The 27,336-nt window shown below is 31.0% G+C and overlaps 4 protein-coding genes and 1 pseudogene across 6 annotated transcripts; all 5 read right to left on the reverse strand.

Moving 5' to 3' along the window:
• Positions 1-3,879: 3,879 nt before the first annotated feature.
• LOC148192070 (AT-hook motif nuclear-localized protein 17-like) lies at positions 3,880-7,594 on the reverse strand. The gene has a single exon (XM_088100545.1). The coding sequence runs from the start codon at positions 4,732-4,734 to the stop codon at positions 4,096-4,098; it is 639 nt and encodes a 212-aa protein (XP_087956671.1). The 5' UTR covers positions 4,735-7,594; the 3' UTR covers positions 3,880-4,095.
• Positions 7,595-7,741: 147 nt separating this feature from the next.
• ACD32.1 (alpha-crystallin domain 32.1) lies at positions 7,742-10,249 on the reverse strand. 2 transcript variants are annotated; one of them, XM_047309686.2, is made up of 6 exons: positions 10,090-10,249; positions 9,680-9,793; positions 9,318-9,570; positions 9,056-9,170; positions 8,456-8,620; positions 7,742-7,976 (listed from the first exon to the last, which is right to left on the reverse strand). In XM_047309686.2, exons 1-6 carry the CDS (start codon positions 10,180-10,182, stop codon positions 7,934-7,936), a joined length of 783 nt encoding a protein of 260 aa, XP_047165642.1. In that variant the 5' UTR covers positions 10,183-10,249; the 3' UTR covers positions 7,742-7,933. The 2 variants fall into 2 exon arrangements, with proteins under 2 accessions (XP_047165642.1, XP_087956670.1); XM_088100544.1 differs by having other exon boundaries at positions 9,680-9,866; positions 10,090-10,196.
• Positions 10,250-17,561: 7,312 nt separating this feature from the next.
• LOC124834881 (KIN17-like protein pseudogene) lies at positions 17,562-19,676 on the reverse strand (annotated as a pseudogene). Its single transcript, XR_015782529.1, has 2 exons — positions 19,518-19,676; positions 17,562-18,868 (listed from the first exon to the last, which is right to left on the reverse strand). The product of XR_015782529.1 is annotated as a KIN17-like protein pseudogene (transcript).
• Positions 19,677-21,242: 1,566 nt separating this feature from the next.
• On the reverse strand, positions 21,243-22,212 carry LOC124834880 (uncharacterized). Its single transcript, XM_047309688.2, has one exon. It carries the CDS (start codon positions 22,180-22,182, stop codon positions 21,310-21,312), a length of 873 nt encoding a protein of 290 aa, XP_047165644.1. The 5' UTR covers positions 22,183-22,212; the 3' UTR covers positions 21,243-21,309.
• Positions 22,213-23,267: 1,055 nt separating this feature from the next.
• On the reverse strand, positions 23,268-24,442 carry LOC124834875 (uncharacterized). Its single transcript, XM_047309684.2, has one exon. It carries the CDS (start codon positions 24,276-24,278, stop codon positions 23,406-23,408), a length of 873 nt encoding a protein of 290 aa, XP_047165640.2. The 5' UTR covers positions 24,279-24,442; the 3' UTR covers positions 23,268-23,405.
• Between the last annotated feature and the right edge of the window lie 2,894 nt (positions 24,443-27,336).

Consider the following 27,336-nt stretch of genomic DNA (forward strand, 5'->3'; position numbering starts at 1 on the left):
ATACAAATTAAAATGAGTGATTTTTAAATGTGAGTACGAGTTTTTTCAACTATAAAGATAAAATGAGCAACTAAACTTAAAAGTTTACACAGAGTGAAAGAGAAAGAGAAAAGAGAAAAAAAATGGTAACAAAGAAAATAATGAAGAATTATTTTGAAAATTGAAGGCTTGAACTGTAAAATCCTGACATCTTCTGATTTTGAATTTGATCGATGTTGTCGAGTGTAAAAAGATGTTACCTTATATTAATAAACGAAAAAAAAGAACAAAACACATTAAAATATATGAATTAAGATGTGAGCTGTTAAAGTTATCATCAAATAGTGAAGTTTATTATTTTTCCTTGATTGCTTTAAAGAGATTAATCCTTGATTGTTACATGCAGAAGTGTGCCATGTAACAAACCACATATTAAAATATGAATTTAACTTTGGATGTTAAAAGCAAAGGGAGGTATATGGTCCACATAAAATAATTAGTTATTTTAAAATTTTTCACGTTATTCCATGAATATTCATAATTTAGTCAACTAAGTTTTTTAGTATTAACTTTATTTTTATTATGGCTTAAAGTCTCCAATTCTGTTATAAAATAATACGAAGAGATTATTGTTACTCTCTCTGATTGTAATGCTAAGTTATGTGATTGTATTGCTTTCATAATTTACATTAGTGTTGTTAAGACGGGTTGTAACTTGCGAGCTAACCTGACTCACCACAGATTTGAGTCGGATTGGATTTGAAAAAAATGTAATTTTTTTATATAGATTATTTTTTAATCCGGTGAGCCGGGTTGAATCCGTGGTGAGCTAAGTTTGCTCACAAATCTACCTAATTTAATTTAATTATTTATTATTTTTGTGTTTCAATATTATTAGTTAGCATTTTTCTTATTATATTGTAGATGATAAAAAAAGAGATGTTTCAAGAGAAAAAATTATTATAGATTTATCTATTTAAGACTTTAATATTATAAATAGACAAGTGATACAAAAATTATCAATATTAAAAACTTATTTGTTCACCTTTTTTACATGTTTTTGAATTATGTTTGGATAAAAACTTATTTGTTCACCTTTTTTACATGTTTTTGAATTATGTTTGGATTGTATGATACTTTTTTCTTTTATTTTGAATTGTCTTTGGTGTTTAATATCATTTTAGTGTGACGTTTATTTAGATTTGAATTAAAAAATTATAATTTTTTTATTTTAAATAAAACTTATAATTAAATAAGTGAGTGAGTCAACCCGTTTAACTCACCAAGACGTGGTGGGTCAGACCGAGTTCAAATTTTTTTCAACTCGCTAATGAATGAGCCGGGTTGGGTTGACTCCCTAAGTGACCAACCCGTGGTCATGGTGAGCCGAACCAGAGCAAGCCGGATTACCCATTTTGACAGCTCTAATTCACATAAATGTGAAAAATATTAATTACATAAGTATAAATAAGGAATAAAATAGTGTGATAATTGAAGTGAAGGATAACATTAAGACATCAAATTAAATTAAGTTAAATTAATATACCAATCAATAAAAGTTTCTAAGGAAATAAATTAAAATAATTTTTTTTACTTGCCCATATCTTTATTAATAACAAAGGGTATATTAATGATTGTTTTTTTTAATTAGAAACCTATTAAAGCTATTGTGTCATCTGTGCTGATTGACAAATTGCTAACATGCATAAAATATTTTTGGTTCATATAACTTCTTGTACCAATTATTACGTGTTAAGTTTTTCAATTTAGAACTGATTCATATAGATTATACTAGTTCTTATGCAGTACATTTTTTCTTTTATGAATCCCATGATTCTCTTCATTCAATCTTTCTTTTCTTATTTTTGTAATATGTGGGGGTTATTATAAGATAAACACCAGATAAAGTATATTGCAAAATATAATAGGAGGTTGTTGCAAATATTTACAACCTTTTTGTACGTTGCACGAGTTGCAGAAGTAATACAATTTTTTTTCTCTATACAATTGCTGCAATTTTGTGAATGTTGCAGATCTTTTCCGCTAAGCAGATGGTCAACTTTGAGTTGTTACAAATATCCTCCGGAAGCCATAATCTCTCTCTTGTGTCTACAAATACATGCATTTTGCTTCCTCCGAAAACACAACTCACTTCTTTTCTTCACTCGCGTTCTCTTATTCTCTTTCTTTTTTATTTTATTATCATGTTTTTAGTTATTTACTTCTTCTAGAGTTTTCTTTTTTGCTAGATTTGATATTTTCAAAACATTTAAAAAATTTATGTTATATTTTAAGAAATTTACACAATAAACTAGGATAATTGTTAAAGACAATAAATCTATACACTTCAAAAAGTACATTTTGTTTGTGATTTCGTCTGCCTTTACAACTATATATATATATATATATATATATATATATATATATATATATATATATATATATATATATATATATATATATATATATATATATATATATATATATATATATATATATATATATATATATATATATATAAAAGAAAAAGTGAATTTTAGTTTTTTAGAATTTAATGATTTTACTTTATTACTATTAATATTTACTTTCCATATGTTTTTATTTTAAAAAAACATATTAATTAACGATTCTTTTTTTAATTTTTATCTACTTATCTTTTACCATACGTTTTTCTCGACTTTCTATATTTCCAAACACATCCTTTATTTTGTTAAGTTTGTTTAAATTTTAAAACAACTAAAGAAAATACAATATTTTTAATTATTAAGAAAATCTATGAAAGAAATATATTAATATTGTAGACATAAAATTACATATTTCATAAAAGATAGGATCAATGTCTCTGGACAAAACATCTTGGACATTCGACTATATATGATATTACATTGGATAAACTATACTTAAATGAGCACCGAGGATTAAATCATGACTTCATTTTTCTGGGCATGTTGATTTTTAACATTAAACATTTATTTTCTCTCCAATATATTTATTTGCTGTTGTCGAATATTGCCTTTATAATTCTTTTTTCCAAATTTTAAATTGAATTTTGTTATGATAAAACTAAGTAGGGAATAAGTCATTACTATAAAGCTAAACAATAGAGAAGCTAAAAAAATTTCATTAGGTTGTAAGATTAAGTCTACTGACGTGAAATACAATCTAATTTGAAGTTTCGATAAAGAAAACTAGAGTTAATAAAGAAAACTAGAGTTGATGTGTTGGCTACTCTAACATATCATGAAATTTATTTACCAATTTGTCAATACAGTTCCATTAAATTACCTTTTAAGCTCACTTTTATTTGTAGCTTTATTACCATTGCATTAACTTTTTAAATTTTTTTAATGTTTGTATTGAATGTATTGAATATATAAATAATTTTCCTTTCACCACATTAATTTGATTTACAAAAAATTTGACCACATTAGATTTTATGTGGAATTAAAAACCCATATAAATAGAAGGGTCCATATAAATATAGATTATTACTTTCAAAATTTAAATATTTATGAATGAAAAAAATAAATGTAAGTCATATATATATATATATATATATATATATATATATATATATATATATATATATATATATATATATATATATATATATATGAACTTTGTATCAATGGTGAAATCAATTGTGAATTGAAAAAAAAAAGAATAATCATTCATATCAAGTTATATGAATTGGTGAATTGGTAACTTTGTTTTTTTTTTCATTTATAGGTATCTTTTTTAGATTTAGATTTCAAAATAAGTCTTCTTCGTGGAATTCCAAAATCACAAATATAAAAGCACATTGAAACTAACATCATCACTTACATAAGCTCAACAACAAAAAAAGTTGCATCAATCACGTACAAAAACAAGTGCATCAAAGCATTTCCTGTCGCTTAGACTTCATCGAAATAAATCGACAAATTACCATGCTTTTACAAATATCTTTGACATTTCATAATAATAATAAAAAAAACTAATAAACCACTATTCATGATAGCACTTATATTTTAAGATGAGTACATGTATAGTGACACCAATGGAGCGTTAACACGATTTAATTATCATTTATATTACATGAATAACAATTATTGTTATTCTTTTTTTTCTCCATGATCATAATTGGTTTTCACTTTTGTTATTCTCAGAGTTATTAAAAACAATAGCAGCTACAACAACATCATCACTTGTGATAACCTTCCCTCCAACAACTCCAATAAAGCTTTGACCTATATTTGAACAAAAGGAAATGTTAAAAAAACAATCAATGTCAAGATTAGACAATGATGAAACAATACAAGAGTTGTTATTTATGCAAGTGCCAATGAGGAAAACTAATTTGAAGGGTCCATGAGAAATGAAAGTAGAAGTTATGGATTCATTATCACGGAGAGTGACGCTCATAATAGATCCTAATGCACTTTGCACCGTGATGCTAATTTGGTAATCATAGGCGAATTGGATTAGTGCCTCAATCAAATCAGATTTTTTAGGGATTTGAATGAAAATAGGTTTTTGAGTATGCTTGTTATCTTGGTCAATCACAAGGGTTTTTGGTTTGTTCTTGGAGCCCATAAGTCTACCGTGTGTCCTCTTTGATAATGATGAGGAGGAAGGAGATTTTCGATGAGTGGAAGAATCTGTAACATCATCAAAGGTGTTGTCATTAGAGGAAGAAAGTGGGATGGATGACAGGGGAGTTACATTACTTGGTTGAACCATTGTTAAGGTAGAAAAGGAGGATGTATATGACATTTGAAATGGAAAGTGATATTGAATTAGATATATAAAGTCAGAGAAAGGGAAAAGAGGAAGAATAAAATTATTTTGTTTGATGTTTCTTTGTAAATAGTCTGTAACTAGGTTAATGTTTTTTTAGTTTCTAAATTTTGATACAAAATTCGAATTTGTCCATGTTCAAAATTTTGATACAATTTAGTCTCCAAACTTTAAAAATGAATAGATATAGTTTTCATAATCCAACTGCGTTAATTTTTTGTGTCAATTCACTTTTTAGGTTTGTATTTGAGTTTTTTATACCATTTAACACATTTCAACTCAAATATCATCATAGAGCACCATTTTAAATGATTATATGCAATTATTTTTAAAATTTAAAAATAAAAATATATCAAAATTTAGAACCTAAGAAATTTTAGTTTCGCAACTAGGTTATGAAATACAAATATATTTAATTTTTTTTAATAATCAAATAGATTGGATAGGCATTTTATAAGAGAATCAAGAAAATGGATGAGGTCCACATGGACCAAGTTACAAGAAACAAAACCACGGGCCTTTGCATGCATATTTAAGAGTTATGATTTTTTATTTAAAAAAAAAAGTTGGCAATTAGTGATGGATTTTCAAAAAAGTATTTTAGAGATAATAAAGATAGATGTACTAAATTTTTAGAAATATCAAATATATAAAATATACTTGATAAAATTAATTTTTATTTATATATTAGTTTACATATTAAAATAATTGGGAGAGATCAAAGCTCCCTATAAAATTCACACCTTGTTGGTAATATGATATAAAACGTAGGTGATTTTCCAAAGTGAAAGAGAAAGAAAAGATAGAGATTTCGTATGCATTAAAAGTGAGTTTTACTCATTCAGTCCTTATAGTTTTACAAATTTTACCTTTTAATCTTTATCATACTTAAAATTTTAATCCCAACACATACAATTTTAATATCTTTGTAGTCCATATAAATTTATTAATCATTTAGTTATAGTTGTATAAACTTTACCTCTTAGTCTAAAGTTATCAATTTCAATTTTCTTGTAGTTCTTATACATACAAAATTAGTCTCTTTTAATTATTTTGTATCTAAAACTATTTGTTTCTGCTGAACGGGACCGGGAAACACTCCTGCTACCTCTGTCCGGAAACACTCCTCCTCCTCCGATCGGTCTTCCTCTTCTTGCCTCCTCTGCACTCGGTATCAGTGTAAAGGGGTTGACCTGCAGCAAACACTCCGACGCTCAAGTCAGAATGGGCTCTCGCAAGTCTATAATTATCAAAAGAACAGAAGATCTACCTTCCCCTTTGACTTCTATTTATACAATTACAGGGAATATTATTCATTAATTTACCTTTTAATGGCTTTCAATGCTCACTTTAAATACTCGACAAGGACCGTTACCTCATTAGCCACGCATTCATGAACATTTAACGGCTGTCTGCAATCTCCTTTCCTCGTGCTTACCCGATCGGCTATGTTATCAACCACCCGATCGGTGGTCTGCCCTCGGTAGCCACACAAGCTGCGGTCGGTTACTCACCCTCAGTAATAACTCCATCCGTGGTCGGCTGCTTACCCTCGGTAATAACCCACTCCACGATCGGTTGCCTACCCTTGGTAGTAACACTATTGGAACTAAATATATTAAAATTAATATATAATGATTAAAGGATATAAGTATAGAGATTAAAAGGTAAAATTTATTAAAATATAGAAACCAAATGAGTAATATTATTTTAAAAATATTAAGTACAAAAATAAAAATGGGTGATTTTCAAATGAGTACTCAAAGTTATGTAGAGTCAAAGAGAAATAGAAAAGTAAAGAAATAGATGGTAACAAAGAAAATAACAAGGAATTATATTGAACATCAAAGACTTTAACTTTTAAAGTCTCTAACATTTTTTTATTTATTTTAAATTTGATTTATCTTCTTGAGTCTAAAATAACTATATCGAAAATCAATCAGAAAAAAAAAGAAATCAATAATTATTACTCACAACAAAATAACATATCATAAATATTAAATATATAAATTAAAGTGTGAACTGTTAAATTTATTATCAATGGCTAAAGTTTTTTATTTTTTTCTTGAATGCTTTAAAGAGTCCAATTCATGTTGTTACATGTGGTATGTACCATGTAACTTACATTAAAAATGTATTTAATTTTGGAATTGAGAAAAGAAAAAGGATGGATGGGCCACATAAAATTTGAATGAGATGATTGCATGATGTGAAAAGCTAACTAAAACATAGCCTCATAAAATGATAGATTTTTCAATTGATAAACACTCATTTTCTATCCATATTTTTATTTTTTAGTCTAATTATTTTTTCTGCTTTATTTTTTTTTTTCAAATTTAACTTGCCCACTTAAATTCTGAATAGTAAAGGAATTTGAAAATTCACGTTAGGCCATAGGATTAAATTTACCAAGGAAAATTTTCAGAAAATTTGAATTATCATAAAAAAATAAAGAAAGTAATTAGATTAACAATAATATATTGTGTTAATAAAACAGGGATGAAAGTGACAGTTTCATAATAAAACTGCCTTATTGTGCACCTTTATTTGTAGCTTGAGTTTAAAAAAATCATTATGTTTAATATTGAATAACATTGAATACAGTAAATGTACTTGATTTGACCATATTATTTTGTTCAAAAGAAAAAAAGAAAACTTTGACCACATTAAATTTTCAAACCAAAAAAGCCGGTTATATCACTGTAATTATTGTAATATTTATAAAAGGTAACTGTTATTGATTCATAAACTATTTGTTAAACATAGTATATAAATATAAAAGTAAGCTTCAAAATTGTGGGGGAAATCTAGTTCTGCAAGTTAAGCACGGTATCTAAGTTATTATAATTTTTTTTCTGTGTTCAATTTTTATGAATAAATTTTTTCCAAAATCTAATATTTCTTTATTTTGACATTCATACTGATAACTCGATCTTGAAAATTAATTTCAAGAGAGTTTTAACTTTTAATCTCCAGCTACTCATTATAAATAAAAAGATACTTAATTTGATTAAATTTTCTGTCTAGCAATAAAATTGTATATGAAATTCAATATCTGTTCATTACATTATTACAATATACAGGGCATAACTGATGCAGAATACCCTTTGCTTCTGTAGGTATATGCATATATACTTACTTACACATATATGTGCTATAAATCAATGTTTCTCACTCATACTATAGTTTTAGGAACTACGATTTGTAGAAGTCCATCCCTGAAAATGGAGAAAGAAACAACAAATCATCAGCTTCAAATGTATAAATGTAAAGCACATATACTTGAACCTCTGCATAACATACTGCTTCTGCATAAAAAGGTATTTTCTAAGTAGATGTTATAAATCATATAGCTTCTGCATTGAGATTGAAAAATCTATGAATCATAAATCCATGGAAGTGCTGTAGATGCCAAACAAAGCATTAACATTGGCATAGATTCAGTTTTTCTGTACTTAAAATACCATCGTGATCTAACTGCCATTTTAGCCAAGAACATTAGGTATTCAATGGATTTCTCAGTTATTTAATTGAATTTCAAGCTTACAATTTAACACACCATCTTGTGTTACTATAATGATTTAGTGATCCAATAACCAAAACTACTAAAAAAAGTACTAATCATATAATGCAATAGACCAAATTAGAAGAGTTTTTAATTCATGAGTTAACATTAAGAAACACAGATATAACTCACAAAAATTCAGCTGATATTCTGTCCTTGTTCACACCAGAAGGAAGTTGCCACACCACCTCATATGGTCCATACAATATTTCCCTCCGATGGTATGAAGAAAATGAAGCATTTGGACAACTAGAAATTGTCCAAGAGCTTGTAGAGCGTCTACCTTTCACACACAACCTGTCACAGTTCACATATTCATTCTTTTATCAGAATGAAAACAGCTCATGTACTTCAAAACATTCATAACAAATGAAAGAACCGTTGGGTTTAAGGAAGAGGAGTTTAACCGGGAAGACACAAACACCAATAACATTGGAGTCCAACTATATAAATGGATTGACACCACTATCTGTCCAAAATCTTAAGGTAATGAGTTAATGGGACTTTCATCACCTTTATATAGTGCTCTACCTTTTCATTTCTGGATTCCCAACAAGAACCATTCCAAAAAAACACAATAATGACTTTCAATAAAACTAGTATCCAACAATAGTTTATTAAGCCTTATCCTTTTCTTCAACATTCCCTTACTATTATTGATTAAGCAGAACTAAATGCTTAGTACCATAAATTGCAAAGATTAAAATGATTAGTATAAGATATGCTTCTTACTTTAGATCATCAACCTCCACTCTTATGTCACTGATACTCACACCTGGAACTTCCACTGTGATCACATATTTGCTTTCTGATTCTGCAACATCCATCCTTGGAGACCACTCAATTCCTGCACAATTGACAATCATTATTTAGCAGTTGACAGACACCATAAAAGAAGTTTCACCAATAATTCAAATAATTTATATGCTTCTGTTTGTTATAGCTAATCATCTAACATAACATCAAATAACTTTCTGAGCTCAAAAGTGCTAACCACCAATTTCAGAATAGCACGTTTTCTTCTCAGAAGGCAACTGATCTCCTCTAGTCTGTCTGTTTGGCCTGGCAAATGTAGGTGGTTCAAGTGTATCAAAGCCCTGCTCCGGAGTCAGTGATTGGACCACTGAATTTTTTGAGAGTGATTCTGCCACCGCAGGTCTAGCAAAACATGGTGCTCTTGCAGTAGAAGCGCATTCAGATGAAGCACCAACACCATGATGAGTTTTAGGAGCAAAAGTTGAGCCACCCTGAAAAATTTTGTATCAAAGAAGCCAGTGAGAAATGAATCATTCACCAAAAAGAGAAGTAAATAGAACATTGTGGAGTATTTCAAAACAATAAGAACACATTAAGTACCTCTTCGATTGAAGTTTGCCTCATAAAATAACCAAGAGAAGAAGATGCTTGGCGTGCAAAATACACCTTATTATCGCATCTCCTGAGCACAGAATTCAGACTGCCACTGCAGTTCTGATGGTGAACATATATATTCAAGAAAAACAAGGATAGTACATACAGATTATCAGAAGTTGTAAACCAGAAGCTACAAAACAAATATAGTGGTCTATTAAAAGAACATACATGAAAATATGCAATATTAGGTTGATGAAACCATAGAAAACCAGACATTCTGTAAGTGAAATTTCAGAATTTATTCAAAGGTAGTGACATGAAGATTAAAATTCCATTATTATGAGCAAAGTAAGAAGATAAAAGAGTGTTAATGGAAATAAAGAAAGAAAGAAAAGAGCAGAGTGTATTATTACCATTGGCAGAACATGGGTAGCTGAAGTATCATCCTTGGAAGCAAAGTGGGCTGCGATCATGTGAATTCTGCGTTTCACCAACTCAGTCTCCATTTCTACCAATAGAATGTTTCACCAATATTTGAGCTGAAGAGATAATGCAGTAAGCATTACAGGATCAACAATATATGCAAAGACAGTCACTGCTGAATGGAAGATATTTCTAAGACAAGAACATTGGTGGGGCCATTCAGTCTAAATATCTCAGAAACTCAAGATAATGTCACTCAGATTTTATGCCCTTCAGTCCACCGGCACCCAAAATATCACTTTGTTTCAGAGTTGGACTGTAGCATTTTGATTTTTTTTATATTATTTATTATTATTATAACCTTATGATAAAATATATAATAACAAATATATAACTGTATTAATTATATATGATCAGGTGTTAAAAGTGAGCCATATCAGTTCATTAGTATAAGTTGTCTCACCACAAATTCAAAGTTAAAATTAAAATGAATCAGTTTAATGAAGTTTACTTTTTCGTGAGTCATAAAATTATATACGACTTATGTTTTTTTTTTTAAATTTATTTTATATATTTGTTAAAATCAATACTTTCATTTTTATACTAAATATTATTATAATTGAAACCTATCTAATTTAATTAAAAAAAGTTAATAAACATCCAAATTATTTAAATGTTATTGAGTAACATTTTAATTTCCAAAATTAATTATATTATTGATTTGTATAATTACAAGTAATAAATAATTATAATAAAAATTTATAAAAGAATTAATAAATAATGGTGATGGTCAAATCACCTACGGATCAAAGCCATTTAATCTACAAGTTTAATTTGATCCAATTTTAAAAAAAATTACTTTTACTCCTCAATCCAGTTTGAACATCACGTTACGAATTTAAACTCATTTTGCATGTCTAATCAAACAAATATTACAAATTAGATATAAATTTATTAAAAGTTACACTTTTATCATTTTATTTAGCTCTTTTAACCTCATTTTTCTCTTCTTTTGCTAAAAAACTTAGGTTTAATCATTTAGAACATCTTTATTTTTGGAGAATTTTTTCAATTAGGTCATCGTAGTGTTTTATCTCTCAATTAGGTCCCTAAAGATGAAAAATTTGATCAATTAAGATCTTGCCATTAATTTGGGTAAACGGCGTTTAAAAATGTTGAGTGTGGCAGGGTGAAATTAACAAGTTTTACTAACGTGGCATAGTATGGTGTACTGAGTTGGATAACTTCCATTGAATTACTTAATCATTGAAAACGCAACGCTTAAATAAAAAACATTAAATGAATAAAACGCAACGTTTAACTGAGTGAGCACGCAACATTATTTGGGGAAACAAAATCAAAATTAATTGGGATTTCAATAAATCCCTAAATTGGAACACTCAAATCCCTAATTTAAATGTGTGCCTGAGGAGAGCGATGTTGGTCTTGGACCTTGTTTAGTTTATTGTTGGAAGGTGTTTCTGTGCGACGCAGGTTGGTGCTGAACGAACTTGTTCTAAGACGATGTCCAAGGATCATTCATGTTGTTCGTCGAGCTGCAATGTGTGGCGGAAGGAGAACCTTAATGTGTGTTCACCGATTTCTCACTATGGAGAGTGATGTGCGTGGAGAACTACTAAAACTATGAAGAATCGTGGGAAGCAATTTTGGGGAAGCTCGAAGTATAAGGTATGATCGATTTCAACTATGTATTATGTGGAACTGTTTTTGAGAATAGATTGTTGTGTTTACAGAGTGGTACTGAAGACGGTGGTTGCAACTACTTCAAATGGTGCAGTGATGTTGCGGAACATGAAATGGGGACGTGCTTGAAGTGTGAAGGAAACAAACAAAGTTTGTTGAACAGTGAAGAAATGGATAATATTAGGAAAATGTTAGTTAAGTTACAGAAATGTGTCTTCATTGTTGAAAAGTGGATGAAGGTGTTCATCATTTTGGTTTGTGTTTTATTAGTAATAAACACAGTTTTAGTTTCAATGATGATGAGAATGGGATGATGTCTTTGAGTGATGTACCTTTATTCCATTTTAATGAAAATGAGAGTTGTTTGATGTGTTTGAGTAAGAAATTGAATTCTGGTTATGGAATCTTTTATCACTAAAGAGAGGTACGTATATTGGTTTTATATGGTATGGAATCTGGTATGATTAAAGAAAGTTGTGTTTGAGTAGGAATCTGATATGACTAAAGAGAGTTGTGTTTGAGTAAGAATCTGATATGTTCACATGGCTTTAGATACATTGTTTCACTTTACGAATTGAACTTAAAAAAGTTACCAATACGCAATTGTGATTTGTCAGGCTTTAGATTTAGTCATTTTCATATTTGGTTTCCTGTTTCTCATATTTGTCATTTGTCATATTTGTCTTTTTGGTTTCCTGTTTCTGAAATAAAACTATAAGCAGTATACTTCACTCACTTTCATATTGGTTAATCAATCCAAAATATGAATAAATCATTGTCATAAGCTGTACATAGTCACAAACTGTACATAAATGGTTAATAACAACTGAGACATAAATAGTGATTGTCATAAGCAACAAGAAAGATTCAATATGCAGTGAATCCAAAATATTTCATGGCACAAGCCACAGTTTGCACTTGTTCAGAGGATATAATAAGCAGTGATAAAACAACACTAACATTGTCTAAAGATTAACAAAGTGTTGAGTTATACAAAATTATCTCACATGCATCAAAATGTTGGTCATAGGACTTATACAATTGTCTAAACATTACAATTCATCATTTATCCCCTTCACCTACAACTTCATCCTGATTTGATGATGGCATCATTGGTTGAGTTGATGGGTTAGTATCTTGTGTTTGGAGAGAGTTCACATCACGTGTCTGGGTTGCTTTGGTGCAAGAGGTTCTGTTGTGGCCCAAGTCCTTACAAATGCCACATCTTTTCTTTAAACCACCCTTCCTCATTCTTTTTTCGTCCTTGACCAACTCCTATTGCTCCAACCTTCGCTTCTTCTTTGGTCTCCCAGGCAATATTCTTTTTGGTGGAGGGAGGACATCAACATATGGGGTAATCTCCCACATCTTGTTACCATTTATTGGATGGACAATTGAAGGGTAGATTTATTCATATGTTGACTTCCTAAAGCAACATGGTATGAAGTCCTCTACATCTAGATTTAGGAATTTCATAATAGCCAAGGAGTGGCAACATGGTACGCCAGTGATAGCCCACTTCCTGCATGTACACAAATTTTGATCTAAATTCACTACAAACTTGTCCCCAGCTTGGGACACATGGCGAACTTCAAAAACCTTGTTTGCTGACCAACTGTAAAGTAAAAAGAAGGAAATTAATAAAGAATAAAAAGTTCACATACTAACACAAATGATAAAGAAAATTGAGTAAAGGTTACCTCAGAATCCAATGTTTAGTTAACTGAGACTCCCTGTTTAGCTTACTCTTGATTTTAGGACAAATGTCCCCAGACAATGATTGTATTTTACTCCTGTTAGTTGCCCATCTCTTCATCAAGTAAAGGCGAATGTCCTCCAAACTGCTTATGATTGACTTAGACCTTGTATGCACCAAAACACTGTTGAAAGCCTCTGACATGTTGTTGACCAAAGTATCACATTGGGGTGTGCTGCTAAATCTTGATCTTGACCAGTATCTATATTGTTTAAGTATAATGAACATTTAAGTCTTCCAGTATCTACCCAAGTCACATAACCATGTTCAAATATTAAAGAAAAGAAGTATAAATACAAACCTGGCAGGAATTTTTAACAAGTATTTGAAAGCCTCACCTCGTCATTGAGTTGTTTTATATTTCTCATTTCTGATTCCCATGTTTGTGGATCGGTTGCTGATGCTGCCTTCCACATCAAACGCTTGAGATGTTTTCTAGGGAATTTTTTTTTCTGAAATTTGCGTATAGGTGCCTAACACAGAAACGTTGATCAACCCCAGGAACCACTTCTTGTACAACTTGCAGTAGTCCCTGTTTAATCAGAATAATGACAGTGTTGTTAGAAATATTATTTCAATAAGAATGTTAATGAACATAATGGGGGAAAAGGTCATGTGCATTACCTTTTGCTGGTCGTGCATGAATGTAAATGATGAACTCACTGCCTCCCCACCAAGATCTTGAACCAGAAGTTCAAGGAACCATTTCCAAGTATCCTTGTTCTTTACTTCCAACACGGCATACGCAAGAGGTAACATTTGATCATTTGCGTCTCTACCAACAGCTGTTAATAATTCACCATCATATTTTCCTTTCAAAAAAGCACCATCCAGCCCAATAATTGGCATGCAGGACACAAAACTATCCTTGCAGGCCTTCAGACAAGTATAAAACCTTTTAAAAATGGGTTCACTGCCAGTATCTTCAACTTTGACTTTCACTGTGGATCCTTCATTACGACCTAGGAGCTCATTCGCATAATCATAAATCCTTTTATATTGGTCTTTGAAAGACCCATCAACATTGTCTAAAGCAATGGCCTTTGCCCTATAAGCCATGCATCTAGATACACTTACATTCCATTTTCTATTTATCTTCTCACGAATTTCCACTCCTTTTACTTTGGGATTTTCTCTAACAGTTTTTTCAGCCTCTTACTAAGCCATTTTGAATTAAGTAATCTTACTTTGTGCTCTCTACTACAGCTGTGGTTGTCAACAATAGTCCTTAGTTGCCAAGTTTTAATGACTTCCATATAAGCACAATATGCCATCCAGGGGCATGCTCCTTTACCACCCATACATTTTACCCTAATTCTCTTTTTATCATTTTTAACATATTTAATATTTCTGCCATTTTGTATTGCATACGTTTTTATGGCATCCACAAAGTCTTGCTTCTCAGCAAAATAAGTGCCCAGATCCCATTTATAATCTACCATTGTCTTAGGCATAGAGAATGTTACAAACTTCCCATAACCCTCGTCTTCATCATCTTCACCATCACTTTCTGCTGCACTGTCTAATTCATTGGATTCACATTCATCATCAGACAAACTTTTATCATCACACTATTTATTCCATCATCAACATCACTATCGGACATTTGAGTCCATGATGGTCCATCACATTGAACATCAACTTGAACATTACCAACTTCATCTCCTACCTCCTCTTCTATATCACACTCAACATTTACATCAACCAGAGCTTCCATACAATCATAATTAACCTCATCATTGCCATCATCATCATTAACATCCTCACCACCATAACTCCAACTACGAACATCACCACCATCATCATTAACATCCCCTTCACACTCAATTTCACCTTCAACATGATCACCCTCACATCTTTCTTTTGAAACAACAACAGTTTCAGTCATACCATCACATTGACCTCTCACCTTCATTGGCAGGCACCTCACATTGTCTTTCACGATCCTGTTGACATTCACCCCCAATATCCTATTGACATTCATCCTGAACAGTTTCTACTTCAGCTGTATTCTGAGTAACATATTCTAACATATGTATGACCTCAGGTTTAGAAACTGTGTGAACAACAAAAAGATGCACCTCACCATTAAGCCTAGCTAAGGTAATCATGTGCATGGCTCCTATGTCATCCAACAAAGGCTCCATCCTATTTTCTAACACAGAACCACCACCTACGCAGTACCACAACTCCTTAAATCCCTCATAACCTAGCCCTTTCACTACACTCACTACAAGGAAATAGCTCCACATGTTTGGGTCAAACGACAAAGTTGTACTCTCCTCCTCATAGTTAAGTTTCCCTTCATTTATGAACTTTCCACCATGGTGGAAAACAACTTGGAAATTTTCCTCCATGATGTACAAAATAAACTTATATTTAACCTATAAAGTAATAAAAAAGGGAGGACAACAATATTTAGTAAGAATATATGCAAACCACAACCCACTGAAAAAGACAATCCAGTAACACTTTAATATTGGGGGACCACATTGCACTCAAAATTGAAACAGGATAGAGCATGCAACATTGTGGGACAACCATAAAAGGACAACATCATCAAACAATTCAATGAAAAACACATTTACTAACCTGAACACGTGATTCACCTCAAACACTTTCGTCACTACCTTCCACTTGATTCACCGCCATTAGCTTCCTGATTTCACCGATTTAGAACCGATAGATCACTCCAAAATCTTCACACGAAGCCTACTTTCTCACCACGTATACGAATTTTCGCACCCAGTCAACAATTTTTTGCCTCGATAAAACCCTACTTTCCCAAAAATCCCAATTTCGCACCCACTGAACAATGAAATTAAAATTCTCTTTCTTCTAATAAGTTATCACTCAATTAACGTGCTCACTCAATCAAACGTTGTGTTTCATTCATTTAATGGTTTTTAGTTTAAACGTTGCATTTTCAATGATTCAATAATTTTATTTCAATAAAATTTAATATGTTATGGAAGTTATCCAACTCAGTACACCATACTTTGCCACGTCAGTAAAACTTGTTAATTTCACCCTGCCATGCACAACATTTTTAAACGCCGTTCATCCAAATTAACGGCAAGGTCTTAATTGATCAAAATTTTCATCTTTAGGAACCTAATTGAGAGATAAAACACTATGAGGACCTAATTGAGAAAATCCTCCAGAAATAAAGATGATCTAAATAATTAAACCAAAAACTTACGTACGTTACATAGTTTATTATAATTTTTTGTAAATACACAATAAACAATGTTCTCAGTTTTTTTTTTCTTAAAAAACTGTCTTTTATTCATTAATATCACATTTCTTTATTTTCTATTAACTTTAGAATTTTCCATCAAGATTTTTCTTTATTAAAATACACGATTCCTGTCTGCATATATGTTTTTTTTTCAGCAACAAGGCTTCTTTTTTCAAGAAAACTTGGGCATCGATTTTCTTTTCTATTTAAAACTAGTACTATCCTGTGGAGACATATTCGATGAAAAAAATATTCACGTAACTCAATTTTTAATTAGTTTTTCATATATTTTTTTAAATAATTCAAATTGACCATCAACACATAAAAATTAGAAAAAGTTACATGAATTTTTTCGAAAATAAATCACCGAATCCGTCTCCTTTACCAGTACCCCGAACACTAAAACAAATGATTTTGTTACATAAGCCTTCTAAAATATGAACTTTTACCTATTAAGACATGTGAACAAACATTTCACGATGATAATGTGAGTCACGACACGACATACAGATAATTAAGAAAGAATTTTATGAATTTTTTTCCGAAATTTTAGAAATACATGATCATCCAAGATTTCATCCAATATAAGATAACAATTAAATACTTAATTGGGTTCTTGAAAAATTAGTATTTTGGATATAGGTTCCTTATTTAAACATTTATATGAAAGAGTTATTGCAAAATTAGAATTTGCATAAGTTTTAAGTCCTTGTCTATAATATTTTTTATGGGTATTTGATATTTGGTATGCAGACAAAAACTTGACATGGAAGGACTTCTATATAACACTATAAGGATAGCACATCAGACAAATATATATATCCGGACGAACACTACAAGCAATTATTAATTTCATCCAACTCACTAGGCTACTTTACAAATGTCCTCGTATTCCATAGCTTTAAGCACTCTGCCATCATAGGGTCCTTTCTCGATCTGCACCTTAGCACAAAAATTATTTGTATCCACGCCCAACAACTTAGCAATTGATCCTCTATACGCGCCGTTGACAATTTTTACACGGCCACCAACTTGTGGAATCACAGTTTCAAGCTCTGCCTGATCAACTTTGAGCACATGCTTATTTTCAAGCATTTCTATTTCTCCAACATACTTGTCAATCACCTTCCGCACAACACCCTTTTGCTTGTAGTAGCCCTTCTCTGCCAAAACTTTGCTCATAACCTTAACAACAATTCCCTCGTGCAACCAGTAATCCTTCCGGTTGATTTTTTCCTTTTTCTTCTCTTCATCCCTCATCATTTCCTCCAAAGTTGATTTTCCACCACCACTTTCTTTCCTCTTCAAATTGTTTCCAGGATTTCTTTCCCCATATTTCTCTTCATCAGCCTCCTCAAACACCACCCTTGATGCCTCACGTTTTTCCTTTGTCACAGGTTGTTTAACCAATGAAGACCCAAGAGAAAACCCTATCTTAATTCCATCTTCCATATTTAGTTCCCTTGGAGGCTCAGATTGTGGCTGATCAGCCTCAGGAGTAGGCTGCTGCATCATTTGCTCAGCCATTTCAATTTGTTTTCTGATCTCCTTTTCTTGCTTTTCTTCATCTGCCATATCTGCCTTGATTCTCTTATTCTTCATCCTCTCCTTGAAAAGGGTTTCTGAATCTCTATCTATATATGTAATGAACCATCCCTTGGGTGTTTCCTCCACCTTACATTTGCCCGTTCGACCCAAGTACTTGACAAATTCAGTAAGAGTTGCCCACTGGGTGGAGTTCATATGAACATGGTGTCTATCATTTATGTATTCGTTATAAACTACAGTGGCTGCCACACGGCTGAATCGATGGCTGCGCTTCATGTGCTCTAGAAAAGAGCTCTCAAACTCTTCGGAATAGCCCTCAACTATACGGTGTGGGTTTTGTCCAAAAATTTGCATTTGACGTTGATGCCCTTCACTCATGCAATGGCATTTAAATCCATTCTCATCTCGGCACTGCTTCTGGCACATCTGGCAATACCACCGAAGCTTCTGCAATCCTTTTGCTTTGATTCGATTGGCAATTGCTTTTGGTGTGAGAAACTCATTTTTCCCCATCAAGAATCTGGATGTAATATTTTAGAACAAATAAATCATTATCCATAATAACAGTATTGTAATAACAGCTAAAATTCGTAAAGCATTGCAAAACAAATTATTTAGGACCAGTATTAAAGCATTAGATATAATAACTATCGTATACATTTAGAGTTTTAGATCAAAATACAATAAACAACTTCAATTTTTACTTTCAATGACATGTTTATTAGAATCCTTCAAAGAAACTCATTTCTCCTTACAACTGAAATTACATTCAAGAGAAACACAAAACTAAAATTTGGAAAGCAATAGAAAACAAAGAGCAAAGTAATTTGGGGCAAGCACCGACATCAAATAATTAGATACAACTAAACATTCTCTGAATTTTGATCAGAATACAATAAACATTAAAAAACCAGCAAAAATTGGAACCACCACAAAACACTCAGCTCAATTATTTTGATTCTCGACAGGACGCGTATGATAAATCAATGGCTTTCCAAACACACTCTGCCCAAACCTCGGTTCCAACATTTTGGCTCAGTATCCTATTCTAGTTTGATTAGATCCCGATTACTCAAAACACTCTTCTGTCATTCTACGCCTTCCAATCAAAACAATAAATTCCATTCATTCCACGAATACAAATACAAGAGCAGAGAGAGAAAACGGACCTGATGCAACAATTCCGCCGGTGGTGTGAGCAGTGGTTTGCAGCGGAGACGACAACTACAATTGCCGAAATCCTAGATTTGGGAAATTGCGGGTTGCGAATAGGGGAATGTGAAGAAACTGTGATAGGGATTGGAATTACTATAGGAAAGGGTTTTGTACTCTCCCTCCACTTGATACACTGTATATAAGAAAATAAAATCACATTTATTTTATTTACTCTTGTAACAAAAGTATATTAATTTATCAAAATAATTCTTTATCAATTTTTACTTTTTTTAATATTAGAATCAACTGTAGATATAAAAAGGAAAAAGAAAACTTTGGTAACCTTTTTAAAGACTTCATTTAGTAATAATTGCTCAGTAAAAAAAGAGTATATTTATAAAATTAAAATCATTATCTTTAAAAATGTGAAAAATATGTTTATATATATATATATATATATATATATATATATATATTTATATATATATAGATGTTATATGAGTTTGTTAATTTATATAATTTTTAAAGTGTATCAAATTTTAGTATATAAAAATATTTTCATTTAAGTTTTAAAATTAAGAATATTTAAATAATTTATGATTTTTTTTATTTTAAATTAAAAATAGTTATTAAAATACCTTATGTTTAAAATAAGTCATTCTTATGAATATAAATATTTTTTAAGTAAAATTTGGTAATTACATAAGATAACAAACTATATATATATATATATATATATATATATATATATATATATATATATATATATAAATATATATATATAAATATATATATATATATATATATATATATATATATATATATAACATATTTTAATATATATATTTCTTCTATTTTATTTTAGGATTAAGTAAAATTTGTATATATAAAAGATTTTGATATATTTTGATTTCTAAACTTTAAGAACAAATTAATTTATATATATTTTAATTTAAATATGTTAAATTTTTTTATATGTAAACTTATATTTAATAAGCTACTTGAAACTAAAATAGAAAATATATTTATAGAGTACTTGAAATATCTCTACAACTCAAATTACATTTATAGGAGGAAAAATATGTTGGCTACACTTCCAACCAGCTAAGATTGGTTGGAACACACGCACACACAACTCATGATTCTAACAAAAACATAAACTTATAAAAAAAACTCATAATCTATATTATTCCTAACACTATAAATTGTGTGACAATTATTTTAAATATGAACGGTAGAAGTGACGCAAATAAAACAGAATAAATAAATGAAAATGTCTAATTAGATTCCCAAATTAAATATATATAAATCAGTTAGGTTGATTAAGTTTTTTAAGGCTTAAAATTTTGATTTATTTTTATCTAATTAGGGTTTTAGAAACGTTTAAGTATAACTTTTTTAATAAATGAATGGGATCATGTTAGCTCCTATGATTACTTGACTCATTTCTATTCTTGCTTCCAACCCTGATCAAAAGTATCAGTGAATCGAAGGTTTTCTTATTAAATTTCTCCAAAGACAAATGATTATTCAACTTACTTATTCGACCAATCTCACTCACTATAGTGTTTAGGTAGAGAACAACACATTAAAAGTAATTCTTGGTCTGGCAGTTAAGAAAGAAAAGATAACTTCAAAAGGAAGAGATCCAAATATTGTCTATGAACTTTTTGTTGTATTTGTTTGTGTAACTATTGAATCGTCTATATATATATATATATATATATATATATATATATATATATATATATATACATTTACAAACTTTTAGGCAAAATTTGCAGATAAAACTACGACTGAGCACCTCTATGGAGTCATTATGTTCAAAAGGTTGGCTCTTGTTCTAACTAAGCGTCTAAACATTCTCTCCAAACCATTTTCTATGCTTTCAATGGCATTCTCCAAACCCCCTAATCCCTCACGCAAAGCCTGCACCTTCAAAACATCAGTACATTCACTTACAAGGGTGCCTAAAGATCCTTCCACAAACTGCAACTCCTTGAAATTCTGGGATTTTTCTTCACATGATATTACCCTTTTGTGCATCAAGTTTGCCACCATCAACCATTTAGTTGGCTTTGCTTTTGAAGCTGGCACAGCCAAGTAAGACAAAATGGTTTGAAAGATGGACATGTTCTTTGTAATGACCTCCCTAAGAACTCTCATCAGAGCATCAGGGTCTTGATCTTGATTCAACACTGGGGATGCTCTAGATTTACTTTTCATCTGCTTTAAAGATGAGATCAACTTCTTGGCACTTTTCTTCATCTTTCTTGTGAATAAATTGTACTCAGCCACACTTTTTTCAATGCTTGAATCTCCCTTTCTCCTCCTGAGAGCAGAATGAAGGGCTTGAACATTTTCCTTAACTAGTAACATGGTGTTCCTTATAATGCCACAGATATCCAAAACTCTCACCAAACAATCCAACAGCTCTTCCATGCATTTCTCACCTTGATGGTTCGAAATCACTTTTTGAGTTGATGCCATGTTTAGAAAATCTTCCAAGCAAATGAACACATCTTCAAGCAAGGATAAGCCAGTGCCAATTGACTCAGAAGTGGACGTGGATGTGGCTTCCCATGTCCTCATTTTACTTAGCTCCTCCTCTATTCTGATGGAGCTGGGATGAGAAGTAGAAGAGAAACTATTTGAGCGAACATGGTACATGTTTGCCATTGTTACTTTCTCTTTTGTTTGTTATTTTTGCAGAATTGTGCACTCATACTTAGTCCTTTACCTCATTAGATATATATAGTGGCCATTGACAATTCATTAATCATTCCATGATTTCAATAAATGCCTAGAAAAAGATGAGTACCTTCTCTTAATCAACATGCATAGAACACATGTGGTGCCCTCATGGGATTCCCTTTGAATTAGGTGAGATTGTCACACCTCTTCCCAACATTGTGATATTCTGTAAGACCCAATGATAATAAAATAGGTTTTTGCTGCATAACTGGCATGTTCTTTGAGTGTTGGTAATCAGAAAACATCATTACTCATCAACTAGTTTTCTGTTTCAGCACTACCCTCTTGATTTCAAATATAAAATATACTGTTGCTGTTTATTGCTTCAGAGATGTGCACTGAGTTGTCTCAAAATGAAGGAGCTAAAACTGCAATGAATTGAATTTGTTTTTGAAAGGTTGAGATCTTGATCTCATGAGATATACTAGAAAATGTACAATAATTGAAGTGACAGATAAGCTTATTACAATTCAAAGAACAAAATAATGCGCAAATTATTGCATTAGATTAGTTTGGCGTGTGCACGAGTGGCATTTGTGCTTGTTTGTCCTCTTCTGATTTTACCGAGCTGATGGTTTTGTTCTATGTTTGACACTGCTACAGATAAAAAATGCAGATTGTGTTGTCACTTGAAACATTTACTTGGGAATAGTTTATGACTATTTTATAACTATGGTAAAAGAAAGTGAAAGCCTAAAAAATATAAATCAATTTACCACTTGTTAATCTGTTTGTAGTATTATAAAATCTTGTCTTCATATTTCAGATGTTTAATCTCAGTGTAAGAGAAGAATATTTTCACCGATTAGAAATTAATTTATTGTGATTTTGAGTTCCATATTATTAACAAAATAAATAAACTTATTTTGTCTCAATTGCGTTTTGCAGGTGTTAAGGAGCATTGCACGTTTACCTAGAGAAACAGTATAACAGTGCAGGAATAGTCTCAAGGAAAAAGGTGACTTGAAACAAAAGTATATCGAATATAGAGTATAGATAGCATTTTGCTGTATTTGATTGTATATAACTATTGAATTGTGTACATGTACAAATTAATAGGACAAAAATTTTCAATCCTCGTTGATCCCTAAAACTTGGATACTATGGAGGATTTGGAGAGAAAATGATGACTGAATAGTGTGTAGTTTCTATTGAGTCATGATGTTCAAAAGGCAGGCTCTTGTTCTAACCATGCGCCTAAATACGCTCTCCAAACCATTTTCTATGCTTTCAATTCCATTCTCCAAAGCTTCCAATCTTTCATTAGCAGCTTCCATGTTTGCAACATTGCTACCTTCACTCAGAAGGCTGCTTAAAGATGCTTCCACACACTGCAACTCGTTCAAATTCTTCTGCTTCTCTTCACATGCTATCACTCCCTTGTGCATTAATTTTGCTACCAATACCCATTTGGTTGCCTTTGACTTTGAAGCAGGCACAACCAAGAAAGCTAACAGGGATTGGAAGACAGACATGTTCGTTCCAATGACTTCCCTAACCACTCTAATCAAAGAAACAAGTTGTTGGTCTTCATCCAACACCGGGGATACTCCAAATTTGTTCTCCATCTGCTTTAAAGTTGTCATCAACTTCTTCGCATTCTTCTTCATCTTCTTTGAGAACAATGTATATTCGGCTACAATTCTTTCAATGCTCGAATCTCCCTTTCTCCTTCTGAGAGCAGAATGAAGGGATTCAACATTTTCTTTAATCTGTAACAAGGTGTCCCTTGTGATGTCACAGATGTCCAAAATTCTCACTGAACCATCCAGAAGCTCTTCTATGCATTTCTCACCCTGATGGTTAGAAATCAACTTCTGGGTTGAAGCCATGTTGAGAATATCTTCCAAGCAAATATGCAAATCTGATAACAAGGACAAGCCAGTGCCGATTGAGTTTGATGTGGATGTGGAACTGGCTTCCCAAGTTTTGAGCTTGTTCAGCTCTTCCTCTACTCTACTGATGCTAGGATGAGATCCAGTAGGGAAACTGTTTGAGCGAATATGGAACTTGTTTGCCATGGTTATTACCCTTTTTATGTTGTGTACTTTTCCAAAGGAAGCTCAATGTTTTGGTGGTCTAACCAAGTCCTTAACTCTATATATAGGCACAATTCATGATCCATTCCTATTGGTGAAGAAAATAGGCAGCACTGATGATGAACGTGAGCATGTGGTTGTAGCATGTGTTTCCTATTCATTAGGTGAGTTTGTCACATCTCTACCAAACATTGTGCACTATTATTTGTGACATAATACAGGCCAAAATAGTATTCAAATGGGTTTGTGTTGCATAACTGGCACGTCCTTCTAGTGTTGGCAATCAGAAAACCTCATTACTCATCACCTAGCTTGTCTCCTTTGCTGCTACATTGCCTCTTGATTTCAGAATAAAAAAATGGTGCTGCTTCAGCTTCAAGGATATCCATTATCTGGCTTGTCACAATGGTAAGGAGCCAGAATTGAGAAAATAAAAGGTTTTCTGTGGATCATCCGGATCCCGTGGTATATGACAATTGGACAACAATTTGAGTTCTTTATAATTTTGGTTATGATTTCCATAACAAAATGTCCTAGCGAGTTCTAAATGCGCATTCTATTCTTTTATTTCATCTGCTATCGGACCACCCAATTTCTATTATCACGCACGAGATATATATAACTCGGCGTGAAGAGGTGTCTTAGAAGTCCCACATCGACTAGAGATAATGCCAAATTATAATATATAACTCTCTAGAAGCCGGTTTTGTGGGGTTGAGTTAGCCTTAAACCCATCTTCTAATAAAGTGATGCGATATTTGACGTGCTGCACGAGTAGCTTGTAACCTACCTTAATGGTTTTACCAACTCTTTCACTATGTTCTAAACCAGTAATGTCTCTCATATTGTTTTATATGCTTTTCTTGAGAAATTGTATGGTACATATAAAAGAACCTTTATTTTACTGTCCCATTGTCTGGTGTTATATATTTGTTAAGTGCTCGAAGAAAAAAAAAGGATTATGGAAACATCACAGATTTCCAAATCTCAAAATCAATGATGCATGCAGAATCATTTGTATTTAGCATGTTGGTCTTTTGCTTAGCAGTCATGGACATAGTTTCTGGTGAAAATAAACTTTTGATAAATCTCGACTCAAAAATACAATTATTGATTCTTCATGAGTAGCGGTGTTCTTCGAACTTCCAACTTTCAAATAAATACAGTGTGCATACGGAGTTTCTATCTTCCATAATGTTTTCTTTGTTGTCGACTATGTTTTTAAGCTGTGAAAAACTGCACCAAGGATATGGTGCTCAGAAATTTAATGTCAATCAGATGTATTTTTCAATCATCTAATTCTTTTTTATTGTAAATTCAGCAATAATTCTTTTACAATAAAGACTTAAAAAAAACTATTTTAAGGAGAAATTATAACAACGCTATTTAATATATTAGGTCACATAGTAAATCGTAAGTAAATTTTTTAATAATTTATAATTTGTCTTTATTTTTTATATTGTATTATATTTCTTATGCTAATTATTGTGGTTGCAACCTTTCCCATTTTTATTATTAAAACTTTGTTTTCAATTTCACCAAAGTTATCACTATTATTTTATCATATTATTGGTCTTTTTTGTTAGTATTTGTTAGTAGAAGAAATTAAACACATCACATCGTCACTGTTTTATCCAAACTAATCAATCAATATTATATTTTCAAATTGTTGGTGAAGGAAGTTGAACCTGTAACTTCTGACACCCCCGTCAAACTTTACCCCTTAGTCAATCTTAATTATAACTCTCATATTTTCACTGTAATGCTTTTTTTCGTTGAGTTTAATGTTTTTGAATAAACTCATGTTTACGCAAGGTTGATGTTTTGTGCTTTTTTATGTTAGTAAATATGTATTATATTAAAATATATTTAATATGTATTATATTAAAATATATTTAGAGGTTGAGAAAATAATAATGAAAATTTTAAGTTTATAATTATATTTTAAATAAAATTAACGTGAAAAATTATTCATATTTAAAATCTCATACACATAAATGTAAGGAGTAAATTTTGGAAAAAAGTAAAAGATATAACATGGGAAAAAATATAGAATAAACTCTCTGAAAATATGAACTATGCAAAAAATACTTTGAATATATTTGTTATAAATACAAATTAGGGTATGAACATATATTTTGTCTAATGTGTATGATTAGACTTGTATAAGTGTATGAGAGATTTATTTAATATCTAATTTTAGACTTATCTAATTAGTATATGGACATATTATGTGTATTGTTACACTCCTCTAATGTGTATAAATAAATTTATTTAATGTGTATTGCAAAACACAGTCTAATAAGAGAATAAACAGAGTTGTCTAATGTGTAATAATAAACTCGTATAATATGTGTATAAACAAACTCGTCTAATGTATATTGTTAGACTCATTTAACGAGTGTATGGACAAACACATATAATGTGTGTTGGAAGACTTGTTTAATCAATGTATAAATAAACTCACCTAATGTGTATTGTTAGACTCATCTAATTAATGCATGAAAGGACTTGTTTTATCTTTTGTGCACAAAATATGTGTCTAGTTACCGTATTAATAGACTCATCTAATGTGTATTAATAAACTTGTTTAATTATAGTATATGAAGATACTCGTCTAATGTATATTGCAAGATTCATCTAACCAGTGAATAAACATACACGTCTAATGTGTATTAGTAGACTCGTCTCATTTGGATATGAAAAAACTTGTTTAATGTATATTGTTAGACTCGTCTAATCAACATATGAATCACTTGTTTAATGTATATTGCTAGACTTATCTAATTATTAGTAGCAAACTTTCCTATTTTCATTATTAAAACTTTGTTTTCAATTTCACCAAAGTTATCACTATCATTTTGTCATATATTATTGGTTTTATGATCCTTATTGTAATAATAATTATTTATAACATGTAATAATTATTGATTGTAGGGAGAAAATATGTATGGTTAAACTTGTTTAAATTAATAGATCTTTCATAAATTTCAAGAAGTAATTAGAGTTTTATAAACCCAAAAAAGTAATTGAGGTTTCA

This window comes from Vigna umbellata, chromosome 10 (assembly GCF_029865625.1).
Source record: "Vigna umbellata cultivar VRB3 chromosome 10, Vumbellata_1.0, whole genome shotgun sequence".
Classification (NCBI taxonomy): domain Eukaryota; kingdom Viridiplantae; phylum Streptophyta; class Magnoliopsida; order Fabales; family Fabaceae; genus Vigna; species Vigna umbellata.

Coding starts and splice junctions, on each gene's coding strand:
- LOC148192070 (XM_088100545.1), bottom strand. CDS start 4,734: ATGTCATATACATCCTCCTTTTCTACCTTAACAATGGTTCAACCAAGT.
- ACD32.1 (XM_088100544.1), bottom strand. CDS start 10,121: ATGATACTTCAGCTACCCATGTTCTGCCAATG. Junction 9,867..10,089: donor CTACCCATGTTCTGCCAATG/GTAATAATACAC, acceptor TTTGTTTTGTAG/CTTCTGGTTTACAACTTCTG. Junction 9,571..9,679: donor GGCAAACTTCAATCGAAGAG/GTACTTAATGTG, acceptor AAAATTTTTCAG/GGTGGCTCAACTTTTGCTCC.
- LOC124834880 (XM_047309688.2), bottom strand. CDS start 22,182: ATGGCAAACATGTACCATGTTCGCTCAAATAGTTTCTCTTCTACTTCT.
- LOC124834875 (XM_047309684.2), bottom strand. CDS start 24,278: ATGGCAAACAAGTTCCATATTCGCTCAAACAGTTTCCCTACTGGATCT.